General features: G+C 37.7%; 1 protein-coding gene across 3 annotated transcripts; it reads right to left on the bottom strand.

The window, feature by feature from the left end:
• On the bottom strand, positions 1-26,486 carry TRMT11 (tRNA methyltransferase 11 homolog). Of its 3 annotated transcripts, none has more exons than XM_032185730.1 (13): positions 26,414-26,486; positions 25,508-25,573; positions 24,706-24,779; positions 22,928-23,009; positions 22,746-22,838; positions 21,942-22,076; positions 20,117-20,273; positions 16,098-16,178; positions 15,297-15,461; positions 13,864-13,936; positions 13,040-13,171; positions 9,010-9,130; positions 1-1,842 (listed from the first exon to the last, which is right to left on the bottom strand). In XM_032185730.1, the coding sequence occupies exons 3-13, from the start codon at positions 24,741-24,743 to the stop codon at positions 1,714-1,716; spliced, it is 1,206 nt and encodes a 401-aa protein (XP_032041621.1). In that variant the 5' UTR covers positions 24,744-24,779; positions 25,508-25,573; positions 26,414-26,486; the 3' UTR covers positions 1-1,713. The 3 variants fall into 3 exon arrangements, with proteins under 3 accessions (XP_032041621.1, XP_032041618.1, XP_032041620.1); XM_032185727.1 differs by lacking the exon at positions 26,414-26,486 and adding an exon at positions 25,912-25,946; XM_032185729.1 differs by lacking the exons at positions 25,508-25,573; positions 26,414-26,486 and having other exon boundaries at positions 24,699-24,756.

Raw genomic sequence — 26,486 nt, 5'->3', positions numbered from 1 at the left:
TAAACTAAATCATTCTCTTTTAATAGACAGGGCCAGATTTGCCACTACCTTACATCTTGTATAACCATTTAGATCATGTCTATGTAGAGTAACATTTACAAAAGTGAAGTTATAAATGTATAATAAATCCATCTACAAAAATTCCTTGACTCTGAAGAACAGAAAGTAATTTTAATTTGTAAAGTAATAAAGACTGAATGCCAAATTGTAATGCTAAAATTGAAGTCAGAAGTTATATGAAGACAGGTTTTCAGAAGCAGTTATTTTTTGATGTAATATTTGAAAACGATCAATTCAAATTCTGCTTTTGAAAAATTTTCTGAGCTTTGATCTTGCTCCAAGTTTAGCCCAGAACAACTCTTAGATGGCTGACATTAAGAGTCTCAAAACGAAGTGATTTATAATGGAAACAGAGAAAATAAATCACTGTTTCAGAACTACCTAAGACACCACAGATTAGATCCAGAAGGTCAGACAAAGTTGTCATCGAATATTTGAGCTCTCCCTGTTGCAGCTGAGGACCACAACACAGAGAAGAGCAAATTGAATTAATGAGCTCAACCAGATACACAACGATTCATACTTGCCTAGGTATGACTGTTTTTTTGGAGAAACTCTTAAAGATCATAATCTACAAAGATCGCAATGTGACCACAGTCAGTAGCTTGCAGCAAATTAAGAAGTGAGGCTTTCCCTGGCTGGAGCTAGCAGATACATTCACCAACGCCCTGCTGAAGAGTATCTGGCCATATTTGACCACCAAAAGGAGAAGAACCATTAACATCCTGAATTAATGTGCTTAGTGGTTTTCAAATGAGGTATTTTCATGATGGACATGGTACAGATTCAGCAAAGTTTTCCCTTTAACAAATACATCTTCAATTTCAAAGATTTGATTAGGCTTAATACCATTAGGGAACCATTACTGATTTTATGCTGTTGTTGTTACTGCTTTAACTATCAGTTTCTGAACCAAAAATTGCAGACAGTTGGCTTGACCAAGAGTCAAGGTTTAGGAATGCAAGAGCAAATCCAAGGTACAGATGAGCTTCAGATGTGGACAGGCTTCACAGGGTTTAATAGGCTCTCCAGAGTTTGTCAGGTCACAGAGGCTTGTGTGCCTGTGTGTGCACACGCGCGTGCACATGCACACACATCTGTTTCTTTGTGGATTGTGTTGTTTTTTCTTTTTTTAAACACTGCTGGCCTCAGCCAGAACAAATCAGAGTACATATGAACAGTCACTGCATACAACAATTATAAATAAAAACTCACTAAAAACTTTTCTGTTTTACTGTTTGTGTATCATTTAGAAAAAAATGACCTTCACAATAAGCAATCCTTGATCACCACCACGTGTTTCTAAAAGAGCCAGATGTTCACAGTTTAAGAAGCCAAATAATACTACTACTTTTTGTAAACGTTAATGGTGAAAGAACAATAATAATGGTTTTAGTCAATCATCATTATAACTTGAAAGTACAAATATAAATTAAATAAGACTCAAAAAAACTTGTACAATAAAATCTGCTATAAACAAAGCTAATTAAAAAGAACTGCTCTCAACCTGTGTTGTGGGCTTCATCTTGCTTTAAAATTAAAAGCAGTATTTATTTTTCTGAAGCATCCAAATGAATGTTCATATCCAGATGTCCTTACAAAGAAACACAATCTTCATTCTTTCCTCATTTTTTAATCTGTTTATATTGTATTTTACTTCTGGTTGTCTTTTTCTTCCTTGGCAATTCTCTTTGTCACTCCGCTGAAATACTTCTCACGAAAAGAATTGTGTCCCCTGTACGGCATGTATTGATCATCCAAGTAAGAATTCTGATCTTGATCCTGCATGGCATCAAAATGCAAGTGTTAGGTTTTATGGCAGTCTGTTCAGTGTGCATTGCCATTGTTTTTCCTTCAGACTTTTTCAGATGATTACAAGCAAGAGTAAAGTATTTTTTAAAATGTAATGGCAACCATTTAAATCATAAAACAACGCAAAAAAAATACAACGCTAAAGTTTTCGTTCAGATTAACGAGAACACACACATCCTACATTTAACATTGGCATTGATCAAAAACAAGCTGTAAGCAAACAAGTTTTTGTTTTGTGGTGTGTTTGTTTTTTTTTTTTTTGTTTGTTTTTAAATGCACTCATTTAAGTTTTCATTATTGTACTCTGTATAGCAAACTGAGGCAAGTTGTCAATACCAGACATTCGAAGCTTGAACTGTGCGGAATCACTGGAAGCATCTCAGCTAACATCACCAGAACTCAACCCTTGCATGAATGAATGAGAGCAGATTACTATGCCACACACACTTTTTTATAAATGGAAATATAAAGATGAGTTTCCAGAAGAAATACCACCTGGAGAATTCAATCACTCATTTTGTGGAAAGCAGATAGAAACAGAAGGGGAATACGAATGATTAAAGCGAATTCATGCAGAAACTGAAGTGCTATCAAAGGATTTTTTTTCTTGTGCAGAATTCATGTACTTCTGAAAATTAAAATTGACATAGTAAATCCCTACACATGACATTAGCCAAGAAAACAGTTTAGAAAATTGGCCCATTATATGGGTCACTACATATAAATGTTTAGTTCATCACGTACTGTGGCTTTACTCAATTAAGATACTTGTCAACTGATTGTATCAATACTCTAAAATAAACAATACACCAACTTTTTTTCTGAGCGCTAAAAAACGATGGCAATTTGCAAAACAGTTTAACACTTATGGTTGATGGCAGTTTATCACAATGCCAAGATGAAACTGAGCTAAACAGCCTCACACGCACAACTGAAGCGTGCAAAGAGAAAATAAAAACAAGCACACAACAGAACTAAACTTCTCTTCTACTAAATGTTTCTTCTTAATGCATCCTCACAGTTTACTGTAATTTTTTTAAGCAATTCTTCAGCATACAGATTGGTTCATTACTTCAGTATGCAGTTCAGGTTATTTGTTCACATTTGAAAATAAAATTACTCTAGAATGCCTTAGTAAGATGGCAGTAGATTGAAGTCAGTATTTTCATATGTTACCAAATGCTACCAACACTAAATGAACTAAATTCTAGTAGACATTCCCCTCTTCAGCTATTTTGTGGCCCTTCTGGGCTTTCACCTAGCAGGATCAATGCCACATCTTGCTTTGAATATCCTAATATGCATTCTGAAGCTGCAAGACAAAGGTTTTTCAACACTACAAGACATTTGTGGCATGTACAAGTGCCCTCTTCTGGACACAATGAGCTACTCCTACGAAGCAATTCCCAGCTGCTATCCTAGCAGATACCAGTGGAATGCCACTGGTTTAAATTAACTTCTTAAATGTTCATATGCATATATGTGCATATCTAACACTTAAAGCACATCTACCATCAGCATCCAGTTAGTTCTTTTAAAATATTGCGATGTTGAAAAATAGCAAGAGAAAAATGACCTCAGTAAAGCCACTCCAGACACTGTACTATTGTCTTGTGGTCATCTGTGAGAGACAGGCATTTCTAAGACCGTCCTCATGGTCATAATCAACGCCTTTTAACATGGCCATGAAAAAAAAAAAAAATTATTACTGGGAGACAGGAAAAAAGGAGGACTTACGACACTTTCATTTTACAGTCAGCCCATAACCACTTGTCCAGGTCTCCCATACAGTACCATGCTGAGGAAAGGAGCACTTGTTTTTCACCTGAATTTACAGGCCAGTAAACCCTCTTTGACCACAGCGTGTAACATATTTTCATGACTCTGGGAAGTGTTTTAATGATGATTTTACTTAATTCACTTATTTTAGGAAATTATTTTAAAAAATGGATGAGATATTCGACCCTGAAAGATAATGATATATGGGTCAACAGTATTTTTGACATAAAAATGAATCCCTATAACCTCTAAGAGGTCACACACCTGTACTCCATTCATCTTGATTTCTTAAGTAATAAATTGCTAATTCAGGCTGAAGGGAAGGAGGAAGAAATGAACTCACTCCCTCTACCCCCAAGCTGGTGAGGACAAAGAGAAGATATATCTCAGAGAAGAAACTTCAAAAGGAGCATCCGCATTCATCAGATGGAAACAGGCTTGGTGCTTCACACCAAAGCACAATCCATTTTGTAAATGCAGGCTTCATCAAAAGCTACGCAAATCTTTGCTTGCTAGATGGGAGGAGACCTGCAGTCAGGCACTGGTTTCTTGGAACAGCTTACTAAGAAAGCTCCTGGCCCACATCATAACTCCAGCTTAAGAGCTTCCACTCCCTATCTCTTCCCTACACAGACACGACTGCCCAGTAAAGATGTTAATGGCTTTAAAGAAAAGAACGGATTGGGAATGACTTAAAAAACGAAAAGAAAATAAGAAACCCTAAATTATCTGCAGATGCCACTCACTGTTGACATTTACTAATCAAAATAGTTTCACAGGGAATATGAGAGCTGAACAAACTAAAAGAATGTCATAGATTTCAGAGATTTAGGATTTCTGAATAAATTCTAAATTAGGGTATTTTCTATCTACACAGGGAGCCAAACAGGTATAGTTTTCCTGAGCACTAGGAAAAGTCTGCATTTAGCTCCACAAAGATAAAAACACATCAAAATCATCTTCAGAAAAGCATTCTGACTATCTGGATTGGAATTCACCTAGGCATCGAGCACCAGTTCATTTCAGTAAGGAAACCAGCCAAACATCCTCAGGTGAGCTCTAGTTTGAGTAGTACAAACCAGTCGAACACGCACCCTGAAGTTCTGGCAGGAATGCTATGCAGTTAGAGAAGATCTTACAGAGGGTGGATGGGACACAGTAATGAAGAAAGCACTGGACCAAATCCTGGGAATTGTTTCAGTCATTGATCTGTCAGCTCTCCCTGGAATGCATTAACAGTCCAGCCCAGTTAGCATACATGTTTCTCCTTTCACTTGCCCCCATCTCCAATCCCCCCTTTTATGTTAAAGTTTAAATTTGGGGAATAGAGTTGAACCATTGTGTTTTAACACACATAGTTCCTCTCCTCCTCTTAACATGACACACTGGAAGAATCAGGAGTACTACTTGTGATACAACGCTGCACCTAGGAATGAATAGCTTTTGCCACATTTGTTTTGGAGAAAAAAAAAAAGTATGCATAGTTTTCAAGGCATAGAGTCTGTAATTGGTTATTTGGCACAACCTACTGAGACTTCCTGAGAAAGCATTTCCTTAGGCCACGTGCCAAGATTGATCAGCAATGATCAGCCCACTTGTCAGTAAGCCAGCTCCTTCCCCAGTCTACTGGTCCTACCACCGAGACAAAGCCTTCTTCCTTTATTTGTAGGACTGAAGATGTTGATTAGCCACTGCTCATTCTTTTTAAATCCTCCTTGGTTCTCACTTTGAATTATTCAAGTTCTCAAAACAGCAGACTAATTGCAAACAGCAGTTATCACATAAAACTTCTGCTCTCAAATGTTTTACGATGACTTCTGTGACAACTGAAAACCAACAAAGCTCTTGCAAAGTAGATGCTACCGAACTGCTTTTGCTAATTTGTGTTTTTAACTTAACACTGAATTGTTCTAAAGACAACAACAAAAAATAAAGGTATCATGTCCCTGGTAAATAATGAGAGGTGGAAGAAAGAGGAGGGGGCTTGAAGGTAACAAGAAAGCTGTGTCTTTAAGTTTTTGCAGACACTATGTGCAAGTTTACAGATTTTTATGAATCTGGCACACCTCATTTCAGCCTTAGGGTAATAACCCACATTCACTTTTTGTTTAAAAGATCTTCCTAGCCTTATCACAGCTTCCTACCACTCTACATCTGGTGCTGAACGGTAGCTACAGAAACCACTTACACTAATGTTATACAGCTATAAACAGCACCGAGCAGTTCCCAAATCACAGATGCAGGGTCATATCCAGGGACACAGCTAAATTCAGAAGGAAAAGTTCTATGCTAGTAAAGACTCTGGAGTGACCCCATGACATGGAAATGCTGGACACATTCAGTATTGTGGATTTGCATGCCCAATGCTCCAGGGCCTTTTCATGGGCAGTCATACGCTCAGAGTTCATTCTTAAGTCAAGTTTTCTGTTTCATCTCTCCCTGCAATTTCTAGGTGTCTCTCTTAACCCTTGACAACTGCAGATCTCTCCTTTTATACATATACACATATATATCTATATATAATATCGATGTATATATTTAAGAAGTACTAATGAGAAACATTAAAACTAAGTAGGCGTTTACTAGCCAAATAGATGTGGTCTATTTCTTTAAGACAGCCAGCCAAGGAATGAAACAAACACAAACAATTCTGCAATGGCTGAAACAAACATAGGGAAATCAACAAGCCTCTGAAGACAGAAAGCTAGACACACTGTAACAAAGAAGGGGAACACCAAGCCACCCTACAGTTAAACACCATTCATAAATCCATCCCCTTCTGAGATAGTTGGTTGATCACCAGATACAGACTCCCAAGAACTCTTGTGATAATAATGCTTGTTCTTAAGTTGTAAGTTGTTGTATTCCAATTTTCCTACTGATTAACTATTTACCAGTTACTTGACTTTTAAATTAAAAAAAAAAAAAAAAAAAAAAAAAAAAAAAAAGAGTAACAATTCAAATATAGATAGTAGACATGAAGATCTTTCAGTCTTATATGCATATATTTTTAAAGGTTTTTGAAAAATAAACCAGGACAGCAGAAGATATATTTTCACTTGACTCAGCGTGGAAGAATTAGTTCAAACCCCCTCTGACCTAAAGCAGAAGACTGGACTCCTAGAAGATTAGAGTCAACAGATATTACAACACAAATCTACTCAGCCAACACAACAGGTTCTCGTTCTTCCACTACCACTGTATTTCAGTTCTTATATGTGAATGGTTCAGTCTTTGGAGAGTGGAATTTGTGTTTTTACTGCTCCGAAAAACCTCTCTCAATAGTTTGGTAAGGTTTGACTCACAGTCCTGGCCACTGTAGTACCAATTAGGAAGCTTTATTTCAGGTTTAGAAAGATATTTAGGTGATCCATGTCTGTTTAATATGAGCAGAAAGGCCACTTATATTTATAAAAAAAAGTGGCAGATCAGGCTAGTGAGGTCTTATCTCATACCGCTTCCATTTTGCTCCTCTCCCATTCCACTCGTTCCTTGTTTCTCTAGCTCTGTAACTGATCAAATTTGTCTTCAGTTAAGAAGTTAGAGTGTTAATAATGGAATTGAATTTGCTGTGAAATTTGCAATTCACTATTGGTGGCAAATACTGGGAAAACTGATGGACTGCATAGCAGCACTACATAATATGTAGAGTTTCTTAGTCACTTGCGAGTACTCCACTAAGCTGAACTAAAGAAATGTGTAAGTTCCCACTACAAACCAGTTTATTAAAGAAAACGGGAACTGTCTGGAGATGTAAATGCCTGTATATTCAGAATAACTCACTTTTATATGGGGAAAAAGAAAAACTGCCAAAGCTCCAAATACTGATCCTATCTGGTGAGTCATAAGCATCCAACTCAAAAGGATTTTTGAGACATTAGGACAGGAAAAAACATGTCCCAGAGAGCCAAGAGAATATGAAGTGTGTCTGGTAGAACTGGGGTGGGAAGATCTTCAGTAGTTAGATGCCAAACAAGACCCCAAACCAAGGAGGTACTAGTTAAGGTGTCAATCTGTGTACTGTTATTTGTACAAGTTTTTGCGTCATTACAAACAATACACAGGGCTTAGCATCTTTAAGTTACCTAAGACATCTGGAGTCCACAACAGAAGCACCTGCACAGTTTTACCTAGGCAGTAAGCCTGCCAAGTAGCATCAGGTGCTCAAAGCTAAGTGCTTCCAGACGTGAACCTGTCAAAGCATGTCCTGAAGAATACGTGATGCACAAAACAAGAATAACAAATGATGAAAGTCTATTCGTAGGAGGGTGAACATATTTTCAAAATTAGGACATCTTATCCTACAGCACTGGCAGCCGCATACCAGCTGGCATATAAAAAAAAATTCTGCAGAAAACCTCTGTGGACACCCTGAGACATGCATGCCAAGAAGTGTCAAAATTTACCCTTGTGGTTTGCTACTGACAAAGTTGGCAGCTCTGGCTCTGAACTCCACATACAGTGTTTTACAAAAATTCAGTCATCATTGAAAATTTCAGTCATCATTAGCATTATGAATGCAGCGCTGAAATCCTGCTTTGTTATTTCTGTAAGCACCATGCAGACACAGCAGTCTGACAGCATCTCCTGTCATTTTAAATATCTCTTCCAGCTGAAAAGGAATATACCTAAGACACTTGCTCACCTCTTGCTTGTGTTTTCATTAAGAGTTTGCTTCACACTGGTTTAGCATCTTTTTAAACAGTCTTTGCAGGTAAGAGAAGCAGCAAGAACAGAAAGGAGACCTGAATGTATTATTTGCCAGTCTCAGTGACTCAGGAAAGGAACTTAGTGTGTCCCCCCTCAAGAATAAATTTAAGCAAAAAAATAAATAAATCCTTGCTTCATTGTAATTATGTAACAGACACAATATTATTTCCAAAAGCTATATTGTTTAGTCCCTTGTGGGTTTAAAGATGACTCTAAAAATTGAGTATTGTTTACTAGTACTGACAGATACACAAAGTATCTGGCATTTAGTACGTACTTGGGCACCAAATAATACTTTGGGATCAATGGGAATTTAGGCATCTAAACTTCTATGTGGATCTGATTCACAGAGTTCAGTTTTCTAAGAAAAGAGTATGCAATTTCCACAAGCAAGCACAGTTTCATGCTATTAAGGGGCTTGCTCGGGACAAAAAGTTTATCAGAAGCTGAGGAGAACAAGGAAAACAACAAAACCAGTAGAGTCCCTTAAATCGCTACTCAATTTACTTTGAAGAAATGTGTGACAATTTTACAAAAGCTCTCATAAAAAACTCAAGCATGAGAGAAATGAAGATCAAATGCTGAACAGCACAAACCTGAATGTAACAACTACCACTTTACACAATCTAATCAAGAATTCAAGCTTACCTTGAATTCTTTCACCTTTTCCATGGTTATCAGGCGCCTTGACGTGTGGCTGGAAAGCATCTGCTCGCAGTTGCTAATAAGTTTCAGGCATGGGTGGCGGGGAATGATCTCTTCTGTATATCTGGAAGAAATAAACATTCAGAGTTGTAAGCTCATGAACTGCAACGCTTGCATCTGAAACAAAATTCATACAGATTTTCACAAAATGGCTCACACTAGAAAGTTGCTATGCATTTTAAATTAAGTTACCAGAAGCTCAGGTATTGGTGCTCAGAGTTCTCCCAATGATACATTCCAACCATCTTGTGACATTAAATGTGTAGAAGAAATGGAAATGTTACCATAAAGAGGTCCCCACCCATATTTTATACACGTATTTGTACTACGTTAATGTACGCATGCCTGTATCATTTCAAAGGGAAAACATCTTGCCCAATCAGAAGTAATAACCTATCCAATCAGGAGCTGTGATTAAAAAAAAAAAAAAGTATTCCACAGTCAACATAAATAAAGATACAGCAACAAGAGACTTAACTCTAGCTCCCTAAAAGGAGACCATTACACTTGAATTCCGACTGATACTAAACTAGCTCCTATAGCAATGATATTCCTGGAGTTCAGAAGAAGATGCTGCAGATGTATCACATTGTAGTTGTCTTGTCAAATGATGGAAGATTTTTCTAAATGGAGAAAAATCAACTAGCTTTTAACATTAGATGGTAGCAACACGGCTTACAATAAAACCTCGTCTATAGAGCCAAGTAGGTGTTTTACATGCCTTCCATCTCATAAGCATACTATTTCCCCGTGGAAAAAGGGAATTTCCCTCCTCCTATTTCTCCAAATGCTGAAAAGAGGAATTTAAAATTTAAGAGCTTTGCATGAGACTGGAGCATTAACCTAGCTTAATAATATAAAATGAGATGTGACATGATTCCGATATACTGGAGTATAAATCAGCCATGTAGTCCTCATTTTTGTAATAAGCTCTCCTATAACAGTTACTGTAACATAATACAGAAAATGGTATATGGGGTATTGTCAGTGACTAGGATTTTATATAAAATGCTTGCTCTCATGATTCCCCTGTGGTTGGGGGTCAACAGAAGTAAGACATTAAAAATCAGAACTGAACAATTTTGGAACCAGTCCCTGGAACTTAAAAGATACAATAGAGGAGCTTAGTATTTTTCTTGTAAAGAAGTGGATTTTCTGCACTTTACCAAGTAGATCTATTGTTATAGGTGAAAGAGAAGTCAAATCCAACACAACTAAAAATGGGTTGTCCTGTATGTATGGCATAGGCTTGTGCATGACAGCAGGCAAGTCCCAAACTGACAGACCTGAAAGCCTATTAAGACACACAAACCAGAGATGCATTGAAAAGACCATGCCAAAGAACAACAAAAAAAAAAAAACAGTATAAAAATCAAATTCCATTTATCTAGCCCTACTGACAAGACAGGACGGTGATAGGAACTTCTCTGGACCATAGTTTTGTGTTCACTAACAGTAGCTGGTGGAAAAAGAAGAACTCATTGGACAACCATGCTAACCCAGCATTTGGTAGAATAAGTTTCATGCAAGCTCTAGTATTACAATTACTTAACACTAATTTCAGATGCTCAGTTGTTGACAAAGTATTTGTAGAAAAGAAGAAAAAAAAAGTCATTCTTCACAAAATCCTGCCACAAACTTTTCACTTAAGAGAATAAAAACATTAGTTCTGAAGCTTGAGCAGCCTTGCAAATTCACAAAGCACAAGCTGATAAAAGCATCCCTCGAAGAGCTGAGGGAAATCTTGACATTTCTTAATTTAAAGACAATAGCGAGCTGTTAAATTAGTAAGACAATACCAAATGCAGACTTGTACATACATAAAAAAAAAAAAACTAACAGTACCGCATTTCTGCATCATTCCAAAATTTCCAGATAGCCAAACAAGCTTTCAGTCCCTTCTTGTGTCCAAAATCAAGGCATAACCTGCTAGGTGAAGTCAGAACATGCTTTTGACAAGGGAGAATCAAATGAATTCTCAGTTGTTTTTTCTACTACACAAGACTTTTGATGCATCCACTACCACCAACCTGCCTGTCACTCTTACAAAGGTAGGCACTCCGCCACAGTATCCTAAAAGTTTCTCTTCATATCCATAATAAAGCCTGGCTGCAGAGGAATTAAAAGAATTCAGACTCAATAATGATTTCAATGTCAGATTGAAAGAGTAAACTTTGGAGTGAGATGCTATCTTGCAGAGTAAGAGATCATTATCGGCTTGTTAAAAAACCTTGTCTGTTAGCATTAATGCATATGTATCTTTCTGCACTCAGGTAAAACTCAGAACATTATCAAAAGAGTAATACAGTAGCAGTGCTTTTAACAGAAACCCATTTTAATTTAGTTCTGCTTTTAATTTAAGGTAATACACAAGGATCTCAAATACCACATGAACCTGATGGCAGGTGTTGCCTAAGCATAGTTAATAGCACAATAAATTAGTAGCCAGCAGCTTATCTTTCCTCTACACTCCTGTTTTTTTAACAAAAAAAAAACTTCTCTTGTGTTCATCTTTACAACTGAAATTACAACAAAGAGATGATACTGTGCTGATACACTAACTTCCATATTTCAAACTTCATTGCATGAAGTCAACTCATACTCATCTGTACAAATGTACTGTTTAAGAGGCAATACAACTAGAGTTTGAGAGCCAACGTCCCAAAACAGGAGCTGAAGTAGAACGAGAATGTGTAGCTCATAGTTATCTAAACACTGTATTCTGCTGTACAGAGGATGCATGCTTTTACCAATGTTCAAAGACTAGACAAAAAGCTCTGTTAAAACAGAAAAAACATAGTAATTCCAAAAAGAGTTCATTGACATGGAAATCTAAGACCCTGTGTACTTGTGAATTCTATCAGGGTTAAAAGTGTGTATAGAAAGACATTTTGAGCAAGGAGTATAATACTGTTAATGGCATTCTTTGCTTTGCCTGTGAACAGTAGTATAAAAAAGGGCCTAAAATATCAATTATAGCATTAAAAAACAAACAAAAACCCCACAAGCTATTAAGCACACTCTTCTGTTACTAAAGAGCACACAGAAATCTGATGTAATAGAATTGGCTTTTTTCATTTTCCAAATTTTCAAAACGGCATGTGATAATTACACAGAGGACTGTTACATGGCTTTTTTGCACGGTGAAGCTAGGGACAACACCCACTTCGTTTATCGGTATAGCTTGGCCATACATAGGAACATATGACAGTGTAGAAGCTGCATTCAGTACACACCTACATCTGGGAGATGCTCAGAAACAGTTACTGTACATCATCTCCCCACTTTACTATAAAACAGTTTTCAGGAAAAACAACAACAGCAAAAAAAGCCCAAAACCTTATCTAAGAGATGCTTAACTCAGGTATACAAGCAGATGTCTTTTCTTTTAAACTCAATCCAAAGCTGCACTCCTGAGCAGACAGCATCCTGCAGTCTCTGCTGGCCTCTCTCGTCCTTAACAGGGCCGCTTCTCTGTACTGCAAGAAGCGTACTTCTTGCCTCTCACTGCCATCTCTTGGCCACTTGACTTTCCATTTCCCAAAAGAAAGCTAAATTAGTGGTGCCAAACCCCAAACATCCAAGAACGTTCACTTACCGGACCCTGTCATACGTATCTACCAACTACTCTAATACAAACACATATTAGTGTTTTGCCTTTCTACTACTACCTTAGGAATCTATCTGCACCTTAAAAGCCTAATTTTCTAAGCTTAAATCTCAAGCCATTAGACATGCATTTACAAGGAGGCGTGACAGCTTTTTTCTTTTTGGTAAGTTGGAATCATCTCCATTCAAAAACCTTATTTTGAAATCCACTTGCCCTCATACAAAGTTCTAACAATACGATGCCTGAGCATTACTTTTCAGTGCTAGCGCTATGGAAGTTCCAGCTGTATTGTGCCCAAATAATCACAGTTAGAATTTTGCGTTCATTCTGACATGCTACATACCAGAAATCAAGGATACATACTCAGGCCTGTATATCGGCAGCCAGTAAACTAATCTTCCTCCCATCACCAGATATTCTGCCGCAAACTTCAAAAGGTCAAAAAAGATGTCGCTCAGATGGTAGCTGGATGAAATGAAGACGGGATTTTCTGTGCTAAACAAAAAAATCACAAGTGTAAACATAAAAGCACAAGTAAACCTTGCATTTTTTCACTATAAGAGTAGCACTACTTGATATTTGCAAAACTGCCTAGGTAAATTCAGACGTGCAACTTCTACTTTGAGGAATAAGACTTCCCAAATTCCCTTACTGGCTATTTACATTCATCTTTAGTACTTCTGAAAGTCACCGAAACACAAGCATGTTGGATATAATTGTTTTGCATAGCATCTTCCCTAAGGGCAATTTATAGTAAAAGACAGAAGACAAGGAAGGCCATGTAAGTGCAAAAGCCATGTGTTATCTGTGAAGAGAAAGGAGCAGTGGAAAACCAAGAGGGAAGGTTAAGCTGAAACAGAGGTACTCCATTTTAAACTTATTCTGCAACTTGCAAGGCTTGAATAGAACATTGAGAATAGGAAACAAGGTACTGCTGATTCACAGAGGTGAGATGAAGGATTTGAAATCCGGACACATGCAAGTTATAAGCAGATAGAGAAAAACCAAAAGGATTTCAGGAAGTGACACATTGGTTTTGCAAACAGAACAAAAGGGTCTTTTCTTCTTTAATTATTAACTTTTTTAAAGAGCTGACAGTCAACCAAGAAAAAATAAAGATTCTAAAACCGTAACTGGCTTCCCATTAAAACATTTATATTCTACGACAGACAAAACAGCTTGCTTACCTTCCTTCAGCTGACTTAACTGATTCCTTCGGTGAACCTGTTCTGCGAGTAGCTTCTCTGATACCGTATGGTGCTATACAAAGCAAAAGCATAGTGCAGAGGTGAGAAGTTCACTCTTTGAGCACATAACATTATACAATTATGTTATACATATAAAACAGTGCATAATTTACGGCTTATACAAAGTTTTGAGAAAAAAATTACAAAGAAAGTTGGTAAGAATAAGATCCAAATAATTGCTAACTGTTTCAAAGAAAGCCTTTCAGCTGTAAGAGGCTTCTAGCATACTAGATGTTTGCTACACTACAGAAAATGCTTTTCTGTTTTGTTAACAGATTTGTTCATAAAAAAATAAGCCTTACATTTTCAACACGTGACAAATAATCCCATCCTCTTGTTTGATAGAAACAAACACCTCTGCTATTGCACTTAGCTGATCTTTTCCAAAATGGCATTGTATAATTGGAATTTCTTGCCAGCACATTCTGCAAATGGTAATTCTTATACAGACAGAGCAGTCAGAGTTCGCTTTTCTTAGAAATTTGCAGAAACTTATAATAGCATAACATGCTTATTTCACGTTCAACACATTTGTTTTTGTAAGACTCATGTCAGTATTTCAGCATGGAAGCACTAACGTCACCACGTTGTAAATACAGAAGTTTCAACACAACTTATAAACTCAGTTCTAAGTAATGTACTGCATTGTCTTATTTTCAAACAGGCCAAATACAAATCAAGGAGCACCTCACAGAGAAAAGGCACCCTCCCTGTTCTTAACTAATATGAATGTATCATAGTATGAGCCAGTACTAGACATCAGGAATTACTGTATCAAAGTCTTCTGTTTATTTCTTTAGCCTCTACTCCTCTCAGGCAAGACAAATGGTGTTAAGCACACAGGTTTCTAGAAGAGCAGAGGATCCTTTCAAACTCTTGGTGCTTCCAGCAGTTAAGTGTATCATAAATGCATTAAACTCTCTCTTTGGAAGCACTCCAATAAGTACTTAACATAAGTCTTCAGAGTCCATCAGACTCCAGTGTGCTGCAGATCAAGTCCTAAAAGCAACACAGACCATTCTGGTAAGAAGGCTCCACGCATCAGTAACATTATACCTTTACTGAATGAGACACCTTCAAAGGATAATTTTCAGCCATATTGATTTTCACTGTCAGTCATAATATTGTCTCCATGGAAGGCAGCATTATCTCCAGCTTTGTTACACATTTATAACTATCCTTAAAATAAACACAGAGATGTCATAATGCAGATCCAGTTTCCACAGTGTTGAACTCAAAGGTCATTTTTTGTAATATGGAAACTGCAGATCTGAGCACTCATTGAGACATTAAATCAATATACATATGCATATACCTAGGCAATAATATTTTAGTCATTGTAATTGGGCAACAGAAAGCATTAACAAACTTACGATCTGTGATGATTGCATCAAACAGCATCCCTTTTCGCCATACTGGTCGTGAAGAATCAGAAACTAGGGCATCAAGGTAATACTTCTCTAAACCGTACTGTCGGAGATTAGCTCTGATATTTTCATCTGGCCCTCTCCATTTCTGGTTCTTTCTGCTTGCCTTGCCTGAGAAAGAAAGGAAAAAAATGCATCCTCAACAGCAAAACCTTTCATATAAATGTCACACAAAACAATAGTTTATCTCCTGCCTTATTCTACTCACCAACAGAAGTATTTGCGATAAAATAAGCTTTGTAACTAACAATACATAATGAAAACAGATGAAAAATAGTCCCACTGTACCATCTGTATAGGGAACATATATATATACAGAACACATTTTTTTTAAAACGTTAGTTTATTAAATGTTAACTTTGGAGAAGCACTATCCATCAGTCATAATCCTATGCAGAAAATCTGTTCTAATTTGCACAGCAGTTTTTCAGAGAAGTAAGAAAGGGACTAGGCTTGCTGGGTTTGGTTATGTAAAAATGTTCCTACAGCACAGAATCAGAAAGCACATAGCCATTGACATTACTATTTTGAATTATGTTTTGGTTTTCATTGTTCCTTTTCTTAAATATTTAATGCTTAAAAATTAAAAGAATAACTCAGCTAAGACACGCGTAAATCAATGAAATTACACATAAACTAATTAATTCCGTGAAAATTAACATTGCTTTAAAATGCACTACCTTCTATCAACAGAATTTGTAAATTCCAAAGAGTAAGATTTCAATGGCTTAGAAACACGTAACATACCTAATCCATGGATTGTGTTGTAGTCTATATCAGTACCACATACATATGCTCCAAAGTGTGCCGAGGAGATAAGGAGGCCACCTACAAAGGGCAAAAAAGGGGAAAGGTGTAAATTGTTGTTATGAATGTTATCCATGTTAGGATTTTTTTTCTTAGGAGTGTCAGGAGTTTACAGAAGCAGAACACTAGACTCAGAGCTCAGCCCAATAAAAAAAAATAAATAAAATACAACTATAAAACAGTTATAATCTCTACACAATTATAATCAGAGATGTTAATATTAAATCCCTTCTCTCTTATACGTGAACTTCCTATGCCACTCATCTCTGGAGACTTTCTGAGGAGTTTGTTTGTAGTTTTCCGTATTTAAAGCAATTAGACCCTCTGAGCATTACAAGAATCAAAACTGTTAATTCTTTAATACGCACTTCTGGCAAACAATCTAAGAAATTACTGAAAAAAAAAAAAAAAAGGCAATTTTACAGTGCCTATTCTCAAAGTTAGTCTCCTTAACTATGTCAAAAATTAAACTTGTTGTGTACGTGGGCATTCAGTCCCTGATTAGTAAGCAATGGTCAAGAACCTCACAAATATAAATATCCCCATTATAAATGTCAGTATCAAAAAAGTTTCCTTAATTGTTTTGCTAGTTGAGAGCTATATACAGATGTCTTCTTTTGTGTATGCTGCTATTTTGTCAACACATTTGTTAGTTTACTAATCCAGCAATAAAACTAAATTTATTTACTATTTTTGTTATTTACTACTGTGATCTGCATTTCTAATTAAAAAACTGCTAAAAAAAAAAAAAAAAAAGCATGTGTGATTTCTCCTTGAAACTGGGCAACAGCAGAATAGCCCACAAAAAAAGAGCACCTCCACTAAGTCTTTAACTACTTCCAAATGAAGAAATGATGGATGGCAGAAGATTATCAAAGAATTGTGCTATTAATCAGAGAGTATACAGCTAACAGAACAGTTTAAAACTGTACCGTAACCAAGAACTTGGCTGTGAACCCCACATTACTGATGCCAACTGCTTATAGGTAGAAGCAATCCCACTAAAATGAGGGGGACAACTGCTGCAAGACAAGAGCTCACCAGCACCAGGAGCACACAAGCTGCCTGCGTGGATGACGCCAATTCTTGCATTCACTGGCAGCCTGAAAAGGAGCATCTCAGGCAGCTGCATTGTCCCACACCAACCACTCAGCACCAGCAAATCTGCAACACATTCTGCATGTACAGGCTAAAGGTCCTACATGGGGCACTAGAAAATTCCTGCACCGTATGCTAATAAACTACCAAAATTGAAGGTGAGGGAGAAAAAAAAATCTTTTTTTTTTTTTTTCCTTGTGAAATGGATCAGGGAAAAGCAAGGTTACTCACCCCATAGGAGTCACCCATTTCCCTTCTCGGCTGTAATCCCTCAGAACAGATGGGCAGTACCTCCAGAGGGTCAAGACAAACTTAGCTATCCCTGACCCCAAGTATGGCATACCACCCAGTCCTATAAAAAAAGTAAGAAGAAAGTACTTTGCCCATCTAAGAGTATTTTTAATCACATAAAAAAATAAGATAGGAAAGCATGAACTTAGAGCTTTTAAATCTCAGCTGATACTAGTTCAATTTTGTTCACAGAAACCTATATAGATACTTAAATATCCTAACTGGGCCAGCCCTTTGACCTACCCTAAATTAAACAGATGTATGTTAAGGGTTAATCAGATAATCATTGGGTCCACTGACAGCTATTAACCAAATGACAATGGCACAGCACTTCATGCCTTTCTATTGGATAGTGTCTGTTTTTCCTATCTCTTGAGCACAGATGAGGGTCTGGTCGTATCACTGTCCTCCACGATGTCAAGGAACAAAATTGTGTTACTTGCAATTATACAGCATCATGAATTGCCAAAGGGAAAGTAGGGACAAACATCTTCCTGAAGTACAAGCAATAGGCTTACTGGAGTATCAAGAACAAATTGTCAAACAGGACAATACAAAATATTCAGATAAAAGACTTGATTTCTTCCTCCAGAAACCTCCGGTGGGTCTTAAATCAGCCTAGTCAAAAGTACTTTTCATTCCAAGGACAAATTCCCCTTGTCCACTACTACACTGATCTGGAAGGCTTGTTTGGCTCACATAGCAAAAACAGATTGCTTCCAGAAAGCAAGCACCATTTAGTAAGGCTGTTCTAACCTGGTAAATAGAGCATTAAATTAATAAATAAATAAATAAATAAATAAAATCAATCCAGTTATTCAAGCTGCATCAGTGAAGAAATCTGAACTATGTTTTCCTCAAAGTACTCCTCAAGTACCAAAGGTACATTCTTTCCAAATTCATAAGCTCAAATTTACTGCTTTACTCTCAACTCTAAACTACCTTCCAAAAGTACGTGATAGCTCACTACTGCACCTGACAACGTTGAAAATCCTATAACGGACCTCATTAAACCATTAAAAATTCCTGGGTGCTATTCACCAAGAGTAGGTGCAAAAGAAAAGACACTGCTTGGTTATAAATGCAGTTTTCTGACCGCCTTACCCAGCATCTCTCATGCCCCTGTGTACCGTTAATCTCAAGCCTGCACATTACAGATGTTTACTGCAGTAAAGCCATAAAATTTTTAATTCAAATCACTGGGCAGTTTGGGGAGAATTTTGTGTACGTTATACTTTTGAACTGATTCACTTAAGTCTTAACATTCATCATTAATTTCCACAGCTTCACCATCTCTATGCAATTTTTCCTCATTCTGTCTTTACCCCTTCATTTTTTTCTTCATTTTCACTCCCAAGAAAATAATTGCTTTCAGAGAACTTTTTGTGCTGTAGGTTTAGCAGATAAAGAAACAAAACTACTAACACCAAAGCATAACTGCTTACAGATGAACTAGAGGAATTTTATCACCCTTTCAAAGGTTACTCCCCAAACATAAGGAGGATGAGTAAATGTCGTTAAGGGATTATTATGCACGCAAAAAATCAGGTTGTATACGAATACAAATATTGAAAACAGAAACATAGTTTACTGAAGTCCTGTGTTTCTGAAAATACGATATTCCTGATGTATTTTCTGTGTTACAGAGAATCCACATGCTAATAAAAATTCGTCCTGCTACTGATTGCTGTAGTGTTGCCTTCACTCTCCCTAGCATCTTTGTAATAATTTCTGTAGTGAATTCTCTTCACCCTCCTAATAAGGATTTTTAATTTCATGTGGCTCACGTGCTCTTAACACATGGTCAAACTTCAGTGAAATCCAGGTCAGCAATAAAGCCTTTGCTTTTCTTTTCAATAAACTAATAATGGCTAAAGGTGGCTTAATGCAATATACTCTTGTATGATTAAATGCTACAACCTAACACCATGGATCTTCTTTTTCAACTACAAAAAAGTTGAGTTTCCCTCAGGTACAAGGTACTTCTATGGCATGCAGATTAATATGTGGAATAAAAGCTCCCCCTCCTGGTTTAACTAAGACAAATCGTAACTGGAGTGAATACATGCTGTGAACTGCGCTGTCCTAAGGATGCAACAGCACAAGGAGCCCATCACCGTTGAATGCTATAACCTAATAATTGCTACAGTGTGTTACAGGCTCAAAAGTGCCCTCAACACTTCTCAAAAGAGCCACCTCCAGAGATGCTACTCCATACAACATTCTGAAAGTTGCTGCAGGGAATGTTGCAACCAAATTTCAGTTCTTAGTGACTTTGGATCCTAAGTGGTCCGCAATACACGTGAACTGGTGTTTAAACCATGCTACATATAAATAAATAAAACTATATAAGATTATTTTACAGTTCTGAGAAGTCTGTTTGCATCTTCTGAAATTGGTCTCCTTCCCCTAAAATCCCTTTCAAGAATCATTTTATGATCCCCATTTTGCTTTTGGTACAATCTCAAATGTCAGTTCAGCACCTGAAGCCACTGTATCAGGCAGAAGGCTGGCGTAACACCACAGTAACACAATCCCCCAGTTTTTCCCTCCAGTAGAAAGGAATATACCTGTTCCAACAAAGGGGTCATATACAATATCGTTGGGTTTCACTCTTCCATGATTTGCCATAATGAAAGACAGGCAGGCATCCATGCTGGTATTTCCAATAAAGTGTCTCTTTTTTACACTGTAGGACTCAATGAGTTCTCTTTGGCCATCTGCAATCTGTTGAAAGATTTGAAATCACTGTCAGGTCTTAGATACAAGAGATAAGCAGAGTGACAGACTTGTTTAAGTGACACTATCCAACAAACAGCAAACTCATCATTCCATAATGCATCATTTTGCCTTCTGCAGGTATGAAAGACTTCTTTCCAAGCAACAGGTGCAATATCTATGCAATACATAGAAAAATACTTCAAGAGAGAGATCAAAAATATACGAACAATTTGTAGTGAAAATTGTTCTAAATAAATAAATAAATATTAGAGCAACTTTGCTATTATTCTATGTGTCAGAAAAACAATTCCTGGCAATTTAGAGTCAAAAGAACTTCAAAACATTAATAAATAAAGTACATGTAAACAAGTGCATGTGCACAGGTTAAGGTCACACAGAAGTTTGATCTTCACCAGCTTTTCTGTCATGCTCAAAATCTAAATTTAGGATAGCACTGACAAATTAAAATTTACTGGTAAAGCAGACAAGGCCCAAATGCTTTTTTTTTCCATCAGACTTCCAAAATATACTGAAGATGACCAGAAAAGTCCAGAATTAAGCATGTCCAAAATCTCTTCCAACACAATTCTCTGACTCTAACCACCACCAGTTTTACTGGGTAAATAAAACACATTTGTCTATGCTTTCCAGGTTGTTTTCCCTGTCTTTGAACACTTCAGGAATCCAGCAGAGGTGGGACAACAGCTGCACCATTTTGCAGTATTGCCACAACACAGGCTGTTATCAAGTTAATCACAGGCATGGAGAGTATTCAGAGGCACTAACAGGTAATGCAGGCCTCTAACTTCCCAGGTAGTTATCGTTATAAAACCCCTGACCACAGCTGTGCATTCTCAACAGGGATTCTCCTCCCTTCTAAACTGCTCTTGACCCAGGGCATTCCAGAACACAGTTTTCAATCAGTCACTGGTGTCATTCTGTAAGACGTCCTCTGGGGACCCACTTTTCCCTCACAAGATATAAAAGACCAGATCCAATTTCCTCAATATATCCCAATCATGCAGCAGGTTTGGAGTGCATACACCCAACAGATGAGAACATTTGCAATAAGTACCTCAGATGACAAGCTCTGGACAGTTTTTGAAAATGACCCTTACTGTGTGTGAGCAGCACAGCACTGTCAGTGTCCTCTCACTCACACATCCACTTGTGGGCTGGACCCACTGTGGTCCAAAGTCTCAGTCCATGAAAACTCACAGCTACAGGATAACTACTGAGTCAAAGGCTCAGTCCATACCTTTCTACTGAGGTGCTCATCAGGACGCCTGAAGCACGTGCAGAATGCTCCAGCAGGGCTGATGCAAGTCACCATGGTAGCAAACCATCTATTGTTCCTGTAAATGTTTCTTCATGTTTGAAACAAGCTGCTGGTGCTTTTAGCTTCACCTGGATTTATAATACCACAGCTGTGCAGACATCGGTGCTGTTTAACACCAGTTTTTTTCCACCTGTTTTTAAATTGCTAAAGTAAACTGCTTTTTCTTAGTCACAGTACGGATTTTCAAGACTTGTATCACTGTTTTATGCAGTGATATATTCAGTCATAGTTATACTGTATGCTTCCATTAAAGCTCAAGACAACTTTTACATTTTAAATTGAAGAACAGTTCTGAATATACAAGCTCAAAAACTGAAGCAACTGTACTTACGCACCCATCTACCAAAATACAAATCAAAGGGCTCTTCTGGAACATTATTAGGGTCCATTCCATAATCTTCCAAAATCCAGAATACATGTTCTGGATTCTTTAAATTTACTTTTCCATTGAATGGCAGAAATTCAAGAGCCTACACAAAAAAGAAAAACAGTCTACACATTCTAGGTCAAGTTTTTAAAATACGTGTCCCCCCCCCCCAGAAAAGAAAACCTAACCCCCCTAAAAATCTACAGAATCAACAGCGACTAAAAATAGAGTATAATTAAATAAGCAAAAGCAGTAACTTAGAAAAAAATCTTAATTAAAATAGTGATATAATTAGCAGGAGAACACAAGCACATACAGAAACATAAGGACAGAACAGAAAATTGGCAAACAATCCACAGCTTGCAACTGAGGTCAGTGGACTGGCTGTTCCACATACTCCAACAATTGATGTCTAATATGGAGATAAGACATTTTCTTAAAATGACATCTACTCTATATGAAACTTATAGTTCTAGGCCATAAGCCTAAAGTTCTGCATCTACGAAATCAGCACTGTGATCGTTGTTTATCTTTGTATATGCCTTACGCGATCTGCTTAGGAAAAGAAAACCACAAAGGCAGGAATTCACAGGGAACATTAAGTCAGACAGAAAGATCTCATTTACAGTTGACAAGACATAAGCTGTAAACTGTTTTAAGATATTCAGGAAACCCCAAATTCAATATATCTTAGAAAACACTGATAGCATTGAATAAGAACAACGTAAATAGATAAAAATAAATGTTGATGGTATCTTAAACATCTACTTACATCTATCTTTTTTATTTTCTGTGCTTGGGTCAGTGTTTTATTAAAAGTATGAATACGTATTTTGTACGTAGAGTCAGGCTGTAGATACGGAAGCTGAAAAAATGGCAAAGATTCTCATTAGTACAGCTGCAGTGTTAACTACTGTGATGAAGAAAACAGTTTTAAATTCTTCACATGCATACCATCCTGTCCACTGGGTAGTTCTTCAAAGATGCGTAGAGCTCCTCTGCAGATCTGCCATGACCCCACAGTTCAAATATAGACCTGAAAATACCAATATTTTTAGAGTGCAGTAAGATAGAAGTGGCGAAGGTGAAGGGAAGAGGGAAATGCCTTACAGACACTCCTTCTCACCAATCCTTCTTGGCCAACATGCTTAGGCTTCATAGGGTATAGGAGGATGTTGTTTATGTCTTAGCACACATTTAAGTTTTGTTCTGAACAGGGAAATACTTTTTCTTTTATCTTAAACTGATGTATCAAAGACGCTTTTTTGTTTTTTCTGTCTTACGTAGCCAGAGATATAATCAGTGGTTCTATCCCATTTGAAGATTTGGCTAAGATGTTTGACATTTTAAGATTTTTAAGCACTACACTGTTTCCCACACTTTTGTTGTTGTTTCCATATTGCTGGCTTCAATGAGAGCATTGCCTTGGAAGATGACAGAACTGATGCTCCTGCAGTGAAGGCACACCACCACACACCACATCACAGACCTTCCCTCCAGCATTTAGATATCCCAAAAGTGCCCTAGCCATATCAAAGAAAAAAATCCTACAACAGGAACCCTTGTGGTACTGCACATTGTTAGACATTCCTATGCATATTTGTAACACACCATACACAAAGACAACCTTTAAAGATCAACAGTGGCATGCAGTACTTTTACAAGGATAACTCCCTAAGGAAAAACTTGCCAGAGTTCAAAGGTTTAGCTCACTCACACAAATGTAAGAGAACTACACTTTACTAAGTGACAAAGGTCAGTGGTAGGCCATTTAGTTGCAGTATTCCTTTCCTGAAAAATATTTAGGGCTACACGTCTAACCTGCATTTACCCTGAAAAAAGAGTAAATTTTAACGGTGTGTCATTTCTTCTTAAAGCATCTGTTTCTATTTACTTTAAGGATTTAATCTGTATTTATAGATGGACCTATGGAAAAGCTAATAACATAGGCTGTACTAGGGACAACCAAATACTCGTCTTTGAGTTTTATTTTGCTGTTGGAGAAGCAATTCAGACTCACTTCTTACCTTTACACTTAATTATCTAACAAAAAAAAAAAAAAAAAAAAAAAAAAAAAACCCCACAACATTCTGCTGAGAGTTTATTTAGGTAAGTATATGCTTCAGAGCTTTTAATTTTCATCAGCAGTGCAATTGAGATGCTCCAGCAATCTTATGCTAACGTAACTCCCCATAGGAGATAAAAGGGCAGGAAAAAACAGTGGGCAAGTCATGTTTTCTGTATGAGAGTTGTATGTATTCTTTGAAAGAGCATGCCATATAGAACACCTGTAGGCTGTTCTGTTGTGCTTTAATTCACGTCACATATGACAAGGAATACGTATCTTCTCGTATCATTCCCTTCTAAACTTGATTTTCAGTTTTTATCTTTCATTGTTCTTATATTTTAATTCTATGTGTGTTTTAAAATGAGCCACTACCTAAACAGTACTCAAGTCAACTGGGAAGTCACTGACACTACAAGATGAGCACTGGCTCTACAGTGAAAAACAGTGCTTCAAGACCTGGTGCTGACTGTAAATTAAGTAAGAAGGACAGGCATGATATGTAATCAGTCCTATAGGGTCCAACAATACTTCCTCATTTCTAGGGGTAAGCAGTGACTTAGGACTCCATAAATCTTAAGACTCTATTCAAAATTAATATTTTCCTTCTTATAGTGAAAGCTTTTTACAGCCTACTTTATCATTTTGAAGATTTTTCACCTCTTACTTTGCACATACTGTCCGTTTCATTATTCCCCTTGCCATCTCTTCTGAAGGAATATTGAGAATCCAAAACGGAGACTGAAATAGAAAGAAGATGAGTGATGCGAATGTCTACCTGGAGGATGTTACACGTATTACACAATTACACAATTCTGTTGTATCAAAACAGAACATGCATGCTGAAGAAAAAAACATGTTAACAGTACAGAAAACGTGAGGATAAAACATTTAATCTAAGGTAAAATTAATTCTTGGTTGAACAGCCAAGAACCTTTACTACAAATTCCATTTTCCTGCCATATCTTTGATTTGATAAAATATTATTTGTTTGTTTATAATTCTCTAGATTATTTATCCGCTAAGGAATCATAACACCTACTTATACAAAACTAGTAACAAAAGGCTAGTGATGTTTTCTGACTAAGCATTGAGACCAGAATTATACAGCTTGCCAGCTTCACTTTTTTGGATATAGTGTCTCATCAAATTAGAGGTAAACACTAAATTCACACAGCCTACTAAAATGTTTTCATGGTTCAGCTGTTCTGAAAGGAAACAAGCCTCCCAGTAGATGGCACAATTTCTTTCTATATAGCTAAATGAAGACATCCTGATGTGCTTTTTGTGCATCTTTTCCTAAAAACAAAATCTGAGCTGAAATTGAGAATTGCTCATTTTTGGAAGACAACTTATTTTCCTAAGAAACTTCAAAATGTATTCAGTTACACACTTTAAATAAAAATATCGTAAAGGACATATTTGTATATCATACATGCACTCAAGGAAAATATTTGGTCCTCACTTACATTTACACAAATTTCCTGTTGATTGCTAAATTGTCCACCATAGAGCGAGAGCAACGATGTTATTTCCTAAAGGGAAAATAAAAAGGTCAGGCTTTGTGAGCATTCACCAATGCGTTAAACTTATATATATATATATGTATGTATCAGAGACAGAACAGCGTATTATAAGTTTTAATGCAGACTGTGACCTCCACAGGGATTACAAACAAAAACTTACAATAGAGGAAAGAATGGCATTTACTAAGGATTTATTGTGAGAAGCAACAATGAAAAACTCTTAACGCAACTGCGTGGCTAGGGCAGAGGTTTAGAGTTAAATTCAGCTTGTATGTAGTAATTATGAGATGAAAACATAGACCCTTCTGCTGTAAAAGTAGTTGATCGTCACAACTCGAGTTACTGACAGGTTATGAAAAGCTGTACATCGTAGGGTACAGTAGGATCAAAGGCAAGACTTCAGTACGGAAATCCCAGCGTTTTCCATTCTTGCACTCATTTTTCAGTGCCTAAAGGCAAGCTGCAAGGCGCAGAAAGCACGGCCTGCGAGGGCAGACTCTGCATGTGCCGGGGCTGCCGCGCTGCAGGCAGGCGGTGCCGGGGCTCGATGCAGAGGCGCTGGGCAGCGCGCCGGGCACAGCCGTCCCAGACGCAGGGCAGCGAGGCGCCTGCAACGCTCCCTCTCCCCCCAGCGTCCCAGCCTCCCCCTCCAGGCCCTGGAGGAAGAGGAAGGGGCCGGGGCTGGGGCTGGGGCTGGGGCCGGGACACGCCGCCTGCCCCCAGGCCGCCCCCGGCTGCCCCCGGGGGGAGCCCCCGAGGGCAGCGCCCCGCTCACGGCCCCCTCCCGTCCCGTCCCGTCCCGTCCCGTCCCGTCCCGTCCCGTCCCGTCCCCGGCCGCGGGGCGCTCACCGGCAGGCGGAACTCCAGGTGCTCCTGCGCCAGCAGCAGCAGGAACCGCCCCGCCGGCACCCGCCGCGCCGCC

The sequence above is a fragment of the Aythya fuligula genome, chromosome 3, assembly GCF_009819795.1.
Source record: "Aythya fuligula isolate bAytFul2 chromosome 3, bAytFul2.pri, whole genome shotgun sequence".
Classification (NCBI taxonomy): domain Eukaryota; kingdom Metazoa; phylum Chordata; class Aves; order Anseriformes; family Anatidae; genus Aythya; species Aythya fuligula.
This window is presented reverse-complemented; position numbering and strand designations above follow the sequence as displayed.